At 36.3% G+C, this 17,350-nt stretch overlaps 1 protein-coding gene across 1 annotated transcript in view; it reads left to right on the top strand.

The window, feature by feature from the left end:
* CNTLN (centlein) overlaps nt 1-17,350 on the top strand; it is a 438,525-nt gene that overhangs the window by 136,039 nt on the left and 285,136 nt on the right. The window contains exon 7 of the mRNA XM_072600808.1: nt 8,978-9,111. Within this exon, the coding sequence (XP_072456909.1) occupies nt 8,978-9,111 (134 nt within the window). The remainder of the gene's footprint in view (nt 1-8,977; nt 9,112-17,350) is intronic.

The raw sequence follows: 17,350 nt of genomic DNA, 5'->3' as shown, positions 1-17,350 counted from the left end.
TTGATACGTTATACATGGGTAGTCATGCAAAATATTTCCCTTGATGCTATCCTGCCCTCCATTTCTTCTACTCTCTCCTTTGACCTGTCCCTCCTCAAAAGTATTTGTTTTTGAGTACACCCTCCTCCTGTTTTCCCTCCCTTATATCATCTGCTCCTCTCATCCACTTTCCCCATACTTTCCTGTATGTTAAGATAGATTTTCATGCCCAGTTGTGTACATATGTTATTCCCTCCTTAAGCCAAATTTGATGAGAGTAAGGGTTTACTCATTCCCTTTCACCTCTTCCCCTTCATTGTAAAAACTTTTCTTTTATGTGAATTTGCCGCATTCTACTGCTCACTTACTCGTCCCAGTACATTTCTCTCTCTCATCCCTTAATTCTGTTTTTTAGATATCTCTTCATATTCAACTCATCCTGTACCATCTCTCTCTCTCTCTCTCTCTCTCTCTCTCTCTCTCTCTCTCTCTCTCTCTCTCTCTTCCCTCCATCTCATGAGAAAGGTCTCATGAGTTACAAATATCTTTCCATGTAGAAATATAAATAGTTCAACATTAATAAGTCCTATATGACTTCTCTTTCCTGTTTACCTTTTCTTGCTTCTCTTGATTCTTATATTTGAAAATAAAATTTTCTATTCAGCTCTGGTCTTTTCATCAAGAAAGCTTGAAATTCCTCTATTTCATTGAATGTCTGTTTTTCCCTTTGAAGTATTATACTCAGTTTTGCTGGGTAGGTGATTCTTGGTTTTAATCCTAGCTCCTTTGACCTCTGGAATATCGTATTCCAAACCTTCCAATTCCTTAATGTAGAAGCTGCTAAATATTGTGTTGTCCTGATTGTGTTTCCACAATACTCAAATTGTTTCTTTCTGGCTGCTTGCAGTATATTCTCCCTGACCTGGGAGCTCTGGAATTTGGCTACAGTATTCCTAGGAGTTTCCTTCTTGGGATCTCTTACAGGAGGTGATCAGTGAATTCTTTCCATTTCTGTTTTATCCTCTGATTCTAGAATATCAGGGCAGTTTTCCTTGATAATTTCTTGAAAGATGATGTCTAGGCTCTTTTTTTGATTGTGGTTTTCAGGTAGTCCAGTAATTTAAAATTATCTTTCCCGGATCTGTTTTCTAGGTCATTTGTTTTTCCATTGATGTTTCACATTGTCTTCTATTTTTTCATTTGTTTAGTTCTGTTTTATAATTTCTTGATTTCTCATTAAGTCATTAACTTATGTTTTCTCCGTTCTAATTTTGAAGGGATTATTTTCTTCAGTGAGCTTTTGGACCTCCTTTTCCATTTGGCGAATTCTGCTCTTTAAGACATTCTCCTCACCACCACTTTTGTTATTTGGGTTACTCTATTTTTATAGGTGTTATTTTCTTCAGCATTTTTTTTGGTCTACTTTAGCAAGGTGTTGACTTGTTTTTCATGATTTTCTTACTTCACTCTCATTTCTCTTCCCAATTTTTCTTCTACTTCTCATGGTTGATTTTCAGAATCCTTTTTGAACTCTTCTATGGCCTGAGACCAATTCACATTTTTCTTGGGGGCTTTAGATTTAGGAGCTTTGACTTTGTTGTCTTTTTCTGATTTTGATCTTTTTCACCAAAGTAACATTCTGTAGTCTGTTTTTACCCTGCTGCTTACTCATTTTCCTAGTTAATTACTTGACTTTTCAGCTCTTTGTTTATGTAGGACTCTGCTTCCAGTGTGGAGGGTGTATTGTCCCAAGCTTCAGGGGTATTGTGCAGCTGTTTTCAGAGATATTTCTAGGGACCTGTAAATTTTCCATTCTTCCTAGGTGGTAGGATGAAAGGACAAAGGTTTACTCCTCTCCTCATCTGTTTTCTGCCTTGGAACTATGAGTAGGATTCCTGCTTCATTGCTGCCACAAGCTCTGCCACACCAATGCTCCTGCTCGCCCCAGGATTGCCACCTAGGACTGCAACCCAGACCATGGGCAAAGAAAGAGAATTCTGCCTTGTCGCCAGCAAAGAGATTCCTGCAATCCTTCTCTGATCAGCCACTTGATTCCCCACTGTCTGTGGAGTGAGAGCTCTGGAAACAGCTGGTACTGGAGCCAGACACAACTCCTCTCTCACATAGGTCTAACAGACCTTTCCTACTAACCTGCGCAGTTGTCTTTGGCATTTGGGAGTTGAGAAGTCTGTAAACAGCCCCAGCTGCCCATGTGTCAGTGCCCTGACCCCTGCTCCAGGTTTGTTCTACCCTGACTGTGCCTCCACTGAGACTGAGCTTTTCTCTCAGACTGGTGTAATAGACCTTTTCTTTCAACTTTCTAGGTTGTCTTATTTCACTATGTCTTTTTGCGGATTCTGCTGCTCTAGAATTTGTTGAGAGTTATTTTTTACAGGTGTCTGGAGGGGTTTGGGGGAGAGCTCAAGCAGGTCCCTGCTTTTACCCTTCAATTTTGGCTCCACCCCCCATTTAGATATTTCTTGGCAAAGATACTGGGGTGGTTTGCCATTGACTTCTCCAGCTCCTTTTATGGATGAGGAAACTGAGGCAAAAACCGGGTCACACAGCTAGGAAGAGTCTGAATGTATACACAAACTCAAGTCTTCCTGTTTCCTATCCACTGTGACACCTAGCTGCCCATCTAAAATCCAGTCAGTGGTCAGTAAGAGACCAGACCAGCAATTTGGGCCCATTGTGGGATAGAGAAGTGGATTTAGTATTTGTATACTTCTTCTTGTTCATTTTACAGCCACCTGACATGAGCTCAGATCCCTAATCTTTTCCCTAATCTCTGTTCTTGGTTTGCTTCAGTCTGGAGATGTTCCGCCTTTGACAGTAGTCTAGTTTCTTCTGGTTTTAGTTGTATTCGTTTTGTCTGTGCAAATGACCGTAAATTTTACAGAATCAAAATTATCTGTTCCATCTTCCATGATCCTCTCTGTCATTCAGTCTTGAACTCTGCTTCCAGTTAGAAATTTTAAAGGTATTTTCTCTTTTGTTTCTGAGGTTATTCTTTATTTCTATGTCATGTATCTTTTTTTGAATTTATCCTAATATATGGTATGAGGTATTAGTCTATACTAAGTTTCTGCTAGACTACTTTCTAGTTATCCTAGCAGTTTTTATCAGATTCTAAATTCTTACCTTTGGGTAGTTAGGTGGCATATTGGATAGGGTGCTGGGCCAGGAGTTAGGAAGACTTGAGTTCAAATCTGGTCTCAGATGCTTACTAGCTGTGTAGCCTTGGACAAGTCACTTTACCCTGTTTGCCTCAGTTTCCTCATCTGTGAAATGAGCTGGAAAAGGAAATGGGAAATCCCTCCAGTGTCTGTCAGGAAAACTGCAAATGGAGTCAGGAAGAGTTGGGCATTACCAAAATGACTGAGTAACAATAAATTCTTACCTTAAAAACATGATCTTTAAGTTTCTCAGTCACAAGGCTACTGTACTTATTTGCTTCTGTATATTGTGAAACTAATCTGATCCACTAACTGTCCTTTGTATTTTTCAGTCAGCATCAATTTAGGTTGATGAATACTGCTTTGTAGCATAGTTTTAAATCTACTACTGGTAGGTGCTCTTCCTTCCCATTTTTTTCCTACTATTTACATTAAGATTCTCTTATATTTTGTTCTTCCAGGTGAATTTTGTTGTTATTTTCTCTAACTCTGTGAAGTTATCCTTTGGTGTAGTTTGATTAGTATTATACTGAACAAGTGAATTATTGTTGTATATTTTCAGAAGTTGTTTACGCATCTATTGAGATAATCATATGGGGTTTTATTTTACTAATATATATTAATAATGTTGACAATTGTCCTCACATTGAGCCAGCATTTTATTCCTGATATAAGTCTGATATGGTCCCCGAGTATGAGTTTTGTTATATATTGCTGGGGTCTCTTTGTTAATATTTTATTTAAAATTTTTCTGCAACATTCATTAGGGATATTGTTCTGTAATTTTCTTTCTCTATTTTGACTCTTTTTGCGCCATGTGTTAAGATCATATTGCAGATTCTGAGTCCCATGACCAATAAGGTGGAAGACTTGACACTTTTTCTGATGTTCAGGACCTCTTAAAACTCTCCACAATTGTAACTCTGCTCAAGATATAAAGTAATTTCAATTTGTAACAAAGAACCCTAAAGAAGTTAATTGATGAACTAACAACAAAAAAGGTGAATCCGTACTCGATAGTATGCTCCCATAGCATCCTCTCTCCCTAAAACTACTACACTCTGGCAGGACTGTGCATAGAGTTGCAACAGAACTCAACTGTACCCCTAAACCAGATGACATCCCAGAAACCCAAAGGCTAGAAGCTTGCTCTGGATGGTTACATTGAATGGCAGAATTGTGTGTTGCTGCAGTACTCAATAAGAACTGAGAAGCAGAGGTGCAGTGGTATACTGGTGTAGCATATACGTAGTATATAAAGTGCATAAGCATGTGTGCGGGGTTCCGTCATGCCTGAAAAACTGAAGATTACTAGCTTTCATGGTAGTGAATCCAAGCATACTGGGCTTGGAGTCAGAAAGACCTGAATTCAGTCTGGTCTCAGACACTTAGTAGGCTGCATGATCTGGCTAAGTCACTTAAGCTCTGTTTGCCTTATTCCACTGGAGAAGGACATGGCAAAGCATGTCAGTATCTTGGCAAAGCAAACCCCATGGACAGTATGGCCCATGGGGTTATGAAAAATGGGACACAACAACAATAATTAGCATTCAGATACAGCTAGTTCTTTATCTCCACACCAGAAAACAAAAAGGAATTGGAGGGGAAACTGAAGGATGACACCAGTGTGATTTACAGTAGCAGTGAGGTCAGTAAGGGAAACAAGGGGGAAAGGTGTCCCATTGAAGAATATTCCCTTGCAAGGGAGAGAGAGATTTTCTAACAGGAGACAGTCTTAGAATGGAAGCATTTTGCTGAGATTTGATGATTAGACAACACTTCCACTTAGTGTTATGTCTCCATGAATAACATACTGCCCACGATAAGGGCAAAAGACCCTCAGAAGAGAGCCAGAGAGGGTATTTAATGACAAATGTAGAAAAATAATAACCAGGAGGTTTAATACTGATTTGCATGATTAAGGACAGGAAAATTCCAACCTTAGGGCAGTATCCTCTCTTATCACTTGAATAAGTTGGTTTTTCCAAAAGGCACTTCAGAAAAGCAGGAGGGGCAGGGGACAAGGTAAAAAAGGAAGTGAGAACTAGAAAAACAGGTGCTTTAGAAGGATTAATGTGTTTAGGAATACACACACGTACAAGTAAGTTTAAAAGCCATTCATTAAAGAATAATAGCCTGGAATAGACAGAAAGGGAAGAGATATATTATAAAGAACAAGGGAAATACTTTCTAGAAAAAGTCACTGAACGTGGAAAAAAAACTAACAAATACAAGTTGAAAGGGAATAGGGAAATAGAGTTCACTTGACTTTTTAACTGAGAGAAAATTGGACTGCAAGGATTAGCTAACCTGAGAAAAGAAGAGGCAGTGGAACAAGTAAATTAAGAAAACCTCCCCAAACTAGGGAAAATGACAAAAAAAACAAGGGGTTGGGGTGGGACTTGAGGATGAATGAGCTGGTGGGAATACGGATGTCCTAAAGTGTTTACAGAGGAAGAAGGAAAAACACAAAAATTGGGGGGAAAATTCCAGTATTAGAAATGAATGGAAGAAAATATAAGCTTCACTTTTACAACTTTAAATTCATCAAATAATGTAGTACATTGAAAAAAATGATTGGCTCAGAAAACAAAAGGCACTTTTTAGAACTTTTTATTCATATCCTTTGACGACCTGTTTACTGGAGAATGTTTTTTGGGATATAGCGGTAAATGACAGATATATTTATATAGAAGATATATGTATACAAACATAAACCTATATATGTACTTATACAAACATATGTTTATATATTTTTGCATATACATGCATATATATCTTTTGATACAATTTTGTTTTGAGAATTTTGATACAAATATATTTTCCTATTGAACTACTTCCCTTATTATCCTAAATGTATTAATTTTGTGTAGAAGCCTGTTAGCTTTTTGAAATCATTTGTCTTTGTAAATGCCTATATACCTTGTGGAATAAGAATTTTTGTCCTATCCATACGTGTGAAAGATTCATGATCTGTTTTTCTTCTGATTTTTTTTTATATTATGATTTTTAACATTAAATTACATGTCCATTGCTATATGTATTGAGTAATATGGTGTAAACTGTTGGTCTAAGGCCAGTTTCTGCCTGATTGCCTTTTAGTTTTCCCCCTAGTTTTTAAAAAATGAAATACAAAGCTCTTTCCTAAATACTTTATGTTTTCTTGTTTATCAAATACTGGATTTCTACTCCCATTGTTTCTTACTCACTCTTATCTAGAGTTTTGATATTTGCTGCTTTATCGTACTGTCTAAGAACTGGAAGTGCTGTTCCTCCTTTATTACTACTTCTTTTCATTATTTACTTGATAATCTCTACCTGTTATTTTTTCAAATGAATCTTGTCATTATTTTATTGAGTTCTGTAAAGTGTCCCTTTGATACTTTAGAGTTCATTTATCAATAGTGTTAAAACTATAGTTAAATTTGCTAGTATTGTCAATTTTTTTTATATTGACACAACTCAGCTATGAGCATGAAATATTGCTCTAGTTATTTAAGGGGTTCTTTATTTCTTTACAGAGGTCTGTTTAATTGAATACATACAAGTAGTTTGCATGCCTTGATAGGTCCAAGTACTTTATGCATTTTTTTAGTTGTCTGAAATGAGATTTTCTTTTCTGTTATTTTTGCCTAGATTTCTTTGTTATTTTAAAGAAATGTTCATTGTTGAGGGTTTATTTTGTGGCCTGCAACATTCCTGATCAATTAGTATGTGGGGGGATTCTCCAGGAATTTCTCAGCAAACCATTGAAATGTCAGCAAATAGGGATAGTTTTATCTCTTCTTTGCCTATTTTTAACACTTTTAAGGAATTAATTTTTTGTGGTACATTAATGTCATACAGTATACTGTTCTTTAAGAAATGATGAATGTGATGCATACAGAGAAGTGTGGAAAGATCCACATGAACAGATGCAGGTTGCAATTAAGCAGAGCCAAGAAAGCAGCATACACGAAGACTATAGCAGTGTAAATGGGAAGAACAACCATACAGTAATTAAAAATAAATATTGCAAAACCTTGAGAAGACGCCTCTCTCCAGCTCCTTAGAAGATGAAAAAGGTCGGTGGGGGGGTGCTATATTTCTTACCTTTTCAGATTTTCTTCAGTGTATTAGTTCTGATGTTTTTTCTCTTCTCTTTCTTTAAAAATGTTCTGATATAGGAAATGTCTCTAGGAGGAGGGAAGGCCACTGCTGGAAATTTTGGTGGTGTAAATAACAAAATATCAATAAAATTTATTTTTAAAAATTTTAAAAATTCAATGATCTCTTAATTTCAAATCAAATGGGATTTTATCAGCCTACATTCTTATGGATCTCTTTGCACTGTTTGGCACTTGGCTAACTTCAAATTTTCCTGAAATTACTCTCTTAGTTTCCTTTCTATATACTCCCAACTACACACTTTTCCTTCCTACTGCCTCCCCTCCTTAGCTGGATTTTCATCCTGGTCATATTTACTGTGCTCACCCCCCCACATCTTAAACTCAACTCATTTTGGCAGTTCGTTGATTGGCCAACAATAGATCCCATCCCAAGCCTGACTTAGTGGTAGTTGTTTGGGCTCTGATGGCTCAGAGTGAATGAAAATAGCATTTTTTTCTGTTTCATCCAGAAACCTGAGGGTTTTTTCCTCTTAGATTGATTTTTTAAAAAATTTGACTAGGGTAAAAGAGGCCATTCTTTGACTCATTTCTTACCTAGCCTTAATCACTGAATGGACTTGCCTCAGTCATGCTGAGACCTGGGAAAGACCTCAGCTTAAAAAGGCCAAGGCCTCCCACTGCCTTCAGGACCATCTCTAGTCATCCTGATTTACATCTTACTACTGGATCCAGATGACTGCCGAGAGAGAAAGGGAGGCTGGTGACTTTGCACTGCCCTTGTTCACTTAAATCCAATTCACTTGCGAATCATGACATCACTTTCTTGATGGCCGTTGTCCTCTTCAGGAGTGAAAGACAGACAGTAGCAACGATCATGGGTTCATGGTTGTTCTGAAGGTGTCTGTCTTGAACTATCTTCTCCCTCAATACTGTGTCACTTGGTGATCTCATCAGCTGCAGTTATTTCAGTCATCACCTCTGGGCTGATGATTCCCTGATCTCCCCATCCATCTCTAAAACCTCTCTCCTTTTGGTTCTCACATTCTCAGCAGCTTTTTGGTTGCCTCAAACTTCTTGTCCTGTAGGTATCTTACACTGAACATGTTCAGCGCTCGGCCCATCTTTCACTCCAAACCCTTCCCTCTTCTGAACTTTCCTATTTCTGTCCTAGTCCTTAAAACATACTGCAGCATGTTTATGGTTTCCTTCAGAATTTTATGTGTACATTTTCCTGAAACAAGAAAAATAGCAAAGTCCTACAGTGTATATTTATGTTTACCTTCTCAATGTTTCCTCTTCACATAAAGATGTCTAACTTTTTCAGAAACATCTGCATATTGTATGTGCTTAATAAGTTATAATAATAATAGCTCATTTGTATAGTGCTTTAGGGATTACAAAACTGTTAATCATATAACTTCATTATAGATGATAACTGTTTGCATTTCACAATTATGTTTACATTTCAAAACCTTGAGTTAAGTTCTGGGACAGTATATGACTTTCACATAAGATTCTACATCACTTAAAGTAACAATTTTTGGATGGAAATGTGAACAAACAAGATTTTACACTTTCTTTTTTCCCTGTTGTATATGTTGGTTATCATTCAATTTGCTAGACAAATTCTTTCATGCTCATTTTATCATTTTGGTACTTTTAGTCTACTTTTATGCTTAATATTTTCTTAAATGTATGTTTTAATTTTAGACTTCTGCATGTGATTTAACTGAGGCAAAGAGACAAATTGAGGAATCACAGCTTAAATGCAATGAATTGACCTCACAATTGAATCAAAAGCAGACTGAAATAATGCAGAAGGATATGGATATCACTCTAGTGAAGCAAGTATCTTCAGTTACTGATAAAGACAGATATTTTGAATTTGCATCAGTACATATAAATTTATTATTTTCTCCTTAAGTTCCTTTGTCTTAAATAAAGAATTAGAATGATTATTTCTAAAATTAGTCACTCTACCTACATGTCCATGATTCCACTTCCTTGTTCCTTTTCTTGTACCTTATTCTATCAGTCAGACCTCTTTCTTGACATTATTTTCAGTCTCATTATAAATCATACAGTTTGAAGCTAAAAGGCACATTAGAGGTCCCTTTGTTCTAGCCCTGTATTTTACATATGAGAAAAACTGGGCAGAGAGGTTAAATCATTTGCCCAGAGGTTACACAGTTGTAATTGGCAGGCTGGAATCTTATCCCATGTCTTTTGATTCCAGATTCTTTCCATGATAAATACTTTCTTCCTTATCTGCTTGCCAACATGTTCTAGTCTCCCCAACATTGAAGAAGGACACCTGTTTGTGATTATCGTCTTCTTTATATTTCTTTCAGGCTTAAAAGTTTATCTATCCCTTCACTTACATACTTTGCCGTTGGGGTTTAATCCCTAACCAAATTTCAGATATCATTCTGTTATTTTTAACTCATGACATTTTCATCCTCATATCTTTGTTTCTTCAGAGGGGAAGGGGTGGAGGTGAAGAACAGAATTTTGAAGAATACCTGGTGTCAGGAAGAGGAAAGGGTGAAGGAGCCATTAAGAAGAAGGATGAAAACAGGAGTATATCACAGAAGCCAGTGAAATCAAGGAAGAAAGGGTAGTCAAAGATATCAAATACTTCCGAAGGTCACAACGAGTCAAACAAAGATATGAGGATGAAAATGTCATTGGTTAAAAATCACAAGAAGGTGTCCTTTTTCAATTTTGGGGAGACTAGACTATATTGAAGAAATTCATAGTCTATCTGTTATAACTCCTACCTTAAGAAGAAATCTCCTCTGTAACCACTATACGAAATGAATATCCAGCCTCTGTTTGACCACTTCCCTGATAGGGAAGCCAGACCTCCAGAGAAACACAAAATTACAATTATATAAAAAGGTCTTGTCCTAATAGGTAGCTCAGTGGCACAGTGGATAGAATATTGGACATGGAGTTACCAGCTTGAGACAGTTATCAAGCTTTGACCCTGGGCGAGTCACTTAGCCTCTGCCTTCCTTCAGTTTCCTTATCTGTGAAATGGGGATAATAATAGCACCATCTGGGGCAGCTGGGTGGTGCAGTGGTTAGAATACTGGTCCTGATATTGGGAGGACCTGAGTTCAAATCCAGCCTCAGCTACTTACTAGCTGTGTGAACTCTGGACAAGTCACTTAACCCTGATTGCCTCAAAAAAAAAAAAAAAGAAAAAGAAAAAGCACAAATTTCCCAGAATTGTTATGAGGATAATATAATGTGATATTTACAAAGTGCTTCACAAACCCTAAAACATTATTTATATTTTTATATTAATAGATACGATAAGGAAAATCCATTCTATTTATGCAAGCCTCATGTTGTCTGATTATGAACTTTAACTCCCCAATATGACTGAATATCTGGGGTGCTGCAGAGTACCTGAATTCATAGAACATAAACTAGTCTTAATATGAGAGGTCGAGATGGAAAGAATATCTGGAAAACACAACACATTTTTCTTGCTACAGTATGCTGTTGTATAAGTCATATAGTATTTGCTAATTTGTCATGGTTATAAACTGGTTAGGAAAACACAAATAGGAACACTGAAAATCAGGCTCCCCCATGTCTGTAATTTATTAATTGCATACCTACCTATTGGAATCATTAGAATTCTTGTTCTTTTGCAAGACTCAGGTCTGTTTTTCCACCTTCAGGTAAAACTCTTTCTCAGTCCCTGCCAGCTGTAGCGTTCTTTCCCCACTCTAATTTTGGAGTCACAAATCTGTGTGTATGTTAGACTTACAAACTTTTTGAGAGCTGCGGGGCATGTTTTGTTTTTGTCTTTGTACTTTTTCTAAAATGCATTTTATAAAGTAGGTATTGAGTTGAGATGATTATGATGCCATCAGTTGAAAGAAATGGAAGAACCTCTAGTAGTTAAAGAAAATATTTAGAGAGAATTATTTAGTTTTTTATCTATAACTTGCAGAAATATCAGTTGAAACCAGAAATTTGCATGTACAAATCTTTGGTATATCTAAAGACATCTGAACTAGCTACAGAACCTGTCTGAGCTTTGCCTTGGTACAGAATATTATTTGGATAATAGGATCCCAGCAGCACCAAATTGTAGAGTCAGCAAGGACCTCCACAGCCATCTAGTCTAACTAACCTCTATTTTATTGGAATCTTCATTTCAGCTCATTGATAGGTGGTTATTCAGACTGAAAACCTTTGACAAGGAAGGACGCAACACCCTCTGAAGCAACTCACTGATTTTACTTATGAACAGCTCGAATTGTTAGGAAATTTTTTCCTTATGTTAAAGTTAAATTTCACCTTTAAAAAATTCATGTCATAGATTCTGCCTTCTGCACCATACAAAAGCATAGCTCAATCACTGAGCATTACATCTATGTAGCAGACCATATTTAGAAATTCTAAACTCATCAGATTATGGGATGATGACCTAGACGCCGCAGGTCCTTGTAAATACCCGCTAGACAAGCTCTAAAAATGTATGAGAACAAACAATGATAAAGAAAAGCAAAAGATAAAGAGATAATTATTGGTTTTAACATCTCGGTCAGTACTACATATAAACAGCCAAAATCTTGCATGAGCTGGGATATAGACAAGCCTGGAAATATAGACAAGCAGAAGCCCGAGCAAAGATAGATGAAAAACTAAGACCACAACCCACTCCGGGGAGCATGTCATGCAGGGCTGACTCAGCACCCAAGTGTCTAAGCATTGACTAACTCCTCAGCACCGCGGAGGCTCTACTAGAGTGTCAGAAGTGGCTGGGACCAGAATAGTGCCCAAGCAGATCAGTGGGAAGGCTAAGGCAGTATAGCACCGAGTCAACCACATGCCCAAGCCATGTCAGGAAACAGAGTCAGAGAGTACCAAAAAGCCAAAGAGGCAAGGGTCTCCCAGGAAACTTGTTAGCAGTGCCACTAGTAGTGTATGGGTGGGACCTGTCAAGTTCAAAATAAGTCGCAACGAGATCTGTGTTTGGAGCCACTGGAGAAGAAGGAAATGGAGAAAGAGCCATAGCCAGATCCTAAATTGAACCTCAGTCCGGAGGCTGAGTCAAAATCTTGTAATTCTTTAAGAAGGAGGGGCCTACTCCTAGTCACTGCATCTTTCTTCTCTCAGCCACTGGACTAAGACAGTGGACTCTCTGTAGCTGGAGTACCACTGAGCTCCTTCAGCTAAGGCAACAACCTTTAACTTTTTGACAAATTCTTCCTCCTCTCAAAAAGTCTCTTCCATTCATTTGTGCCTTTGGGTGATTAGTTATAGTTACCTCCCTCGTGAATCTCATGTGCAGAGCGGTGACTAGGAGCAAGCAGTGTGAATGGGGTGTACACCTGAAAGGCACCTTCTTGTCTCGCTGGCCTCTTCCTCTTCAATTAGATATTCATGTTATTCAGCCTTTTGAGGATAGGGAAGAATTATTTTACGTTTAAAACTTTTCCCTTTAACCTTTGACTATTTTTGTCTTTTTTGCCTCTTCATACTTTCAGCTTTTGTTAATGTCTCATTGAGATACCTCACTGGGGCACCCTTCTTCTCTGTCCAGCATTGTCTTCTTCGTCTTTTTGTATAGTGTCACTACTCTGTAACTGCTTTTATTTATAATTCCCCAGTGGCCCCCAAATAAGTAGAGTTAAGCAAATTAAATCATTGTGGTATTAGTTAGACATATGATTTCATTGGTATGGGAACTCTTGTTAAAGAAGCTCTCTCTACCACAGAAGAAGATGTAGTTATCTATCTATCTATCTGTCAGCTATCTATCTATATAGAGCTATATATATATATCTATATATCTATCGATAGAGAGATAGATCAGTTAGTTATCAGATATTTCAGTCATGTCCAGTACTTATCCCATTTGGGGTTTTCTTGGCAAAGATATTGGATGGTTTGACATTTCCTTCTCTAGCCCATTTTGTGAATGAAGGAACTGAGGCACACAGGGTTAAGTGACTTGCCCAGGGTTACCCGGCTAGATGTGAATTCAGGAAGATGAGTCTTCCTAACTCCAGGCCTGGCACTCTATCCACTATGCCGTTTTGCTGACTATACACACACACACATATATATACATACATACGTAGATCACTATAAATGTATGTATATGGGTATATACACTTACACATATCTATCTATATATGTATATGTGTGCAACTCTCTATGTATCTTACAGTCTTAGAGAGTTGTTAAGGACATTAAGAGGTTAAGTGACTTGCCAAGGGTTGAACAGTCAGTACATGAGAGAGGTAGAACTTGAAGTCAACTCCTCCAGACCTGAGGTACTGCAGCTTTCTGCCTTCTATGCCATCCTAGCTCTTACACTCAAGTACTAAAGTTATTTTTAACATCTGGCATGTGCATTTTGTATACTGGTATTCTGATTAGAAATCAGATCCATTCGATTGAAATGAAATCCAGCCTTTTTGCTAGAATCAAAATTAAAATCATTTAGAACACTAAATATAGTGGTAATTTTGGTTTTTCTCTTTGATTTAATCATTTCTAATATTGTGTGACCACAGAGGGGCTGCCCTCACTGTGTAACTCATCATAAGTAAGAACATAGTTTTAGACCATTGAATCCAACCCCTTCATTTTATACATGAGGAAATCCCAAGTAGGGGAATGTGCACATGTCATGGATGGATTGTGATCTTTTTTGTTAGAGGAAAGATGTACATCAGTAGACCTTTTTGAGTATTGATAGTATACTAGTAATTTTTATATATTTTGGCAGCATCGCATAGTAGGAATTAATTTTTGTTGATTTTTTAAAGTTTCTAATGTGAGAGATAATTTTTAATACACTTCAAATTCTCTAAAACAACCTTCTTCAGAGGCCTATTATACTAGTGACAGTCTATAGTGAAAAGTCTCAAACTAAAGCTCAGACTTGTTTTTTTTAAATAGACTTTGATTATAAGGTTATGTAATAAAATTATTGAATTAAAAACATGTTAGAAATACATTTTGTGTGCATCAAGGGGTATATATACCTTACTGATCTATTTAAATGCCTGTTTCTTTACTCAGGGCTATCATAAGAACTATCTCCACACCTGTTCTTCATATTTCTACTGTGATATATCTGCAAGTTCCATATTTTTAGTACTACTCTAATGTTTCTTGTTTCATTTGTTCATTCTTATTTTTATGTAGTTTATATTTTATAATTTTAGTTTTGAAATTTTTAAAAAAAAATTTAAAAAGTATTTTGTATTTTTACCAGTAGTTACCAGTTACCAGTAGAAACCCCAGGATTATGACCACGAGATTTTAGAATGCAAAGCAAAGACTTGATGCTTTATTTTATATGTGAAGGTTAGGTGAATATTCATAGTCACTATACCTTATACTTGTATTTTTGCTTATAGTGGGATTTTCTCTCCTTTTTGACCTTGGCATTCATTTTCAAGACAATTAGCTAGGCAGGGGTATTCTCTATGACCATGCAAGGGAGTGAAACTAACTGAACTGAAAAGGGATTAAAGCCACAACTTTAGCCTTGTTAGTTAATGCCATGCTCTAGTCAACTGGGATAATGAGCACAGTAAATTATAGGTATTACTTATTAAACTGTCAAGGATCTGCTGTTTCAATATTGAACACCATTAGATAAGAGTCAAGGCTCTTAAGATTCAAAATAAATCCCTGATTTAAAAAAGAAAAAATGTCTTCAAATATGATACAACCAAACTCAAAATTCAAGAGTTAAGTAGTTCTACCTAGAACTATTTATCTTATTATTCAAAGGCTCATTTTATACACAGATGTTATAAAGATCATAAAGATGAACAAGTACAGTAAGAAGTAGCATTCTTTCTCCTTTTAACAGAGTGAATTGAATAATTTCACAATTCCTTTACTTTTTACAGAATGAAGGGAGGGGATTTTAACATCCCTAAAGGTATTTTGCTTCAAGACTAATTGAGAGAGTAGATCCACTGCTCCATTTCATGTCAGACATGTACGTGTGTTTCTGGACGAACTATTATAATTCATTAGTCCAAACCTCTCATTTTACTAGTGATTAAATTGAGGACCAAGGAGATTAAATAATATGGCCAGTGTCATGCAGATTATAACTGATAAAGCTTGGTTTTTAACCCAGGTTCTCTGACTGCAGATACAGCTCTCTTTCCAGTTAGGTGGCATAGTGCAGAGAGTTTTGGACTTGGTATCGGAAAGACCTAACTTTTGTTATGCCCTCAGTCGTTTATTGCCTTTGTGACTCTGGGCAAGCCGCATAATTTATGTCTCCCTTGTGAGGATAAAATGGGATATTTTTAAGGTGTTTGTTTTGTTTTGCTGTGGCTGTTATTAGTGTTGTTACATTTTTATTTCAACACGCTGACCCCCTGGAGTTCATTTTTGGTTCTTTGAATGGTGTGATATTTAATAGTTTGAGAACATATTATGTCAATCCTGACTATTGCAATTTAACATAAATGATATTCCATTTTATAAGGTGGAGTTGGTATGTCCATTTCCAGACTATCACATAAGTTAGTATCTTAAAGTATGAATTAATCTTGACATGTTACTCCTGAGCCTTTCCTTCCTATTAAGAGGGAAAAATTAAATGCCACTTGGGAAATTTGACTAATTTTAATATCGTACATAAATGCATTAATATGATAAGGTTTATATCTCCAAGAATTCTGTCTTCATTAATTGATGTTAAAATTCTGTTACAATATGCTTTCAATTTTAGAAGACTGTGTATAATGGAGTAGGTATGACGTTCATGTAGCTAGAGGATACCATTGCTTTGTGATTATACCAAACAATGCTGAAAGCCAAACTAACTAATTAAAATTATGCATGAGAATACAAATCTCCTTAGCCTTAAAATGTCAACTCTTTACTATCATAATTGTAATTAGATCTATTTTACTAATAGATAGCTAAATTCTCATTAATAAAAATATCAGTATTTTGATTTTTTTGAAAAAAAACTACAGACATGGTATAGAGATATTTATTTCATGCTCATATTGTATAAGTTAGAGAAAGAGTTTCTTAAATGAAATGGAACAAATGATTTATCATAAATATCCTTTTGGAGCAACTCAAAGGGGAGGGATTGTGCTGTATTTTTATCTAGTCTTAGTGAAAATAGCTCCATAAAAATATAATAGAACTGGCCATAATCAGTTTTCTACTGAACATGTATTGGTCAGTAGGGAACTCTTTCTTTTAAAAATAGATTTGGCCTATTAATCTTGTTCACTTTTTATCTAGTTAATTTGATTTTTTCCCTTCTCTTTTGTTTTTGAGCAAGTTTGCTAAGGTTTATGAATTTTGTTATTTTTTTCAAGGAATAAGATGAAGTTCAGTTTATTATTTTTCTACCCTTTTTCTTTTCCATTTTATCTACTTCTCTTCTAATTTTCAAGTTTTCTTCTTTTGTGCTTCTTTTATTTATTTTTAAATGATTTATTAATTTTAATTGCATTCCTAGGGAATGAATTCTTTTTATTATTTATAGTTTATTTTTAGAGAGAAAATTTTTCTTTGAAGATTGATTTTGCTCTGTATCTGAAATCAATATGTTTTCTTATATGCTACCATACCTGGCTAAAAATTCTTAAATACTCATGTTTCCAGGTTGACGGGAGTCATTATAAGTGAAATTTGAATTCTACAATTATAATCATCTTGATAAGGAAGAAAATAAAAAAACATCCACTTGCCGCTCCCAGGGGTGTCCTTTTCCTTTGTCTCCTGCCTTCTTAATTTTCTCCCTCTGCCATGGCCCAAAGGAGAACTCATGTGGGATGCTCTTTCCCTCCCACTGGCTGTTTGTTTGCTCATATAGCCTAGAAGAAATGGTCATCAGCAGCTTTTTTCCAACCACTAGGCCATTCCTTTTACCCTGCCACTGTTTTCTAAGCTCTTCGAGGCCTTACCATTTGCACTGCCTCTGTGGTAGGCTGTTGCCTGGCATTGGCATGTTCCTTTTATGATTACCATGAGTACTCGGATAGTTTCTATCCTCATAACCAGTTCCTTCTTGTTGGTGAGAATCAAGTTCACAGTACTCCAGTTGTCTTT

The sequence above is a fragment of the Notamacropus eugenii genome, chromosome 1, assembly GCF_028372415.1.
Source record: "Notamacropus eugenii isolate mMacEug1 chromosome 1, mMacEug1.pri_v2, whole genome shotgun sequence".
Taxonomy (NCBI): domain Eukaryota; kingdom Metazoa; phylum Chordata; class Mammalia; order Diprotodontia; family Macropodidae; genus Notamacropus; species Notamacropus eugenii.
The sequence above is the reverse complement of the archived record's forward strand: the minus strand, read 5'-3'. Positions and strand labels throughout refer to the sequence as shown.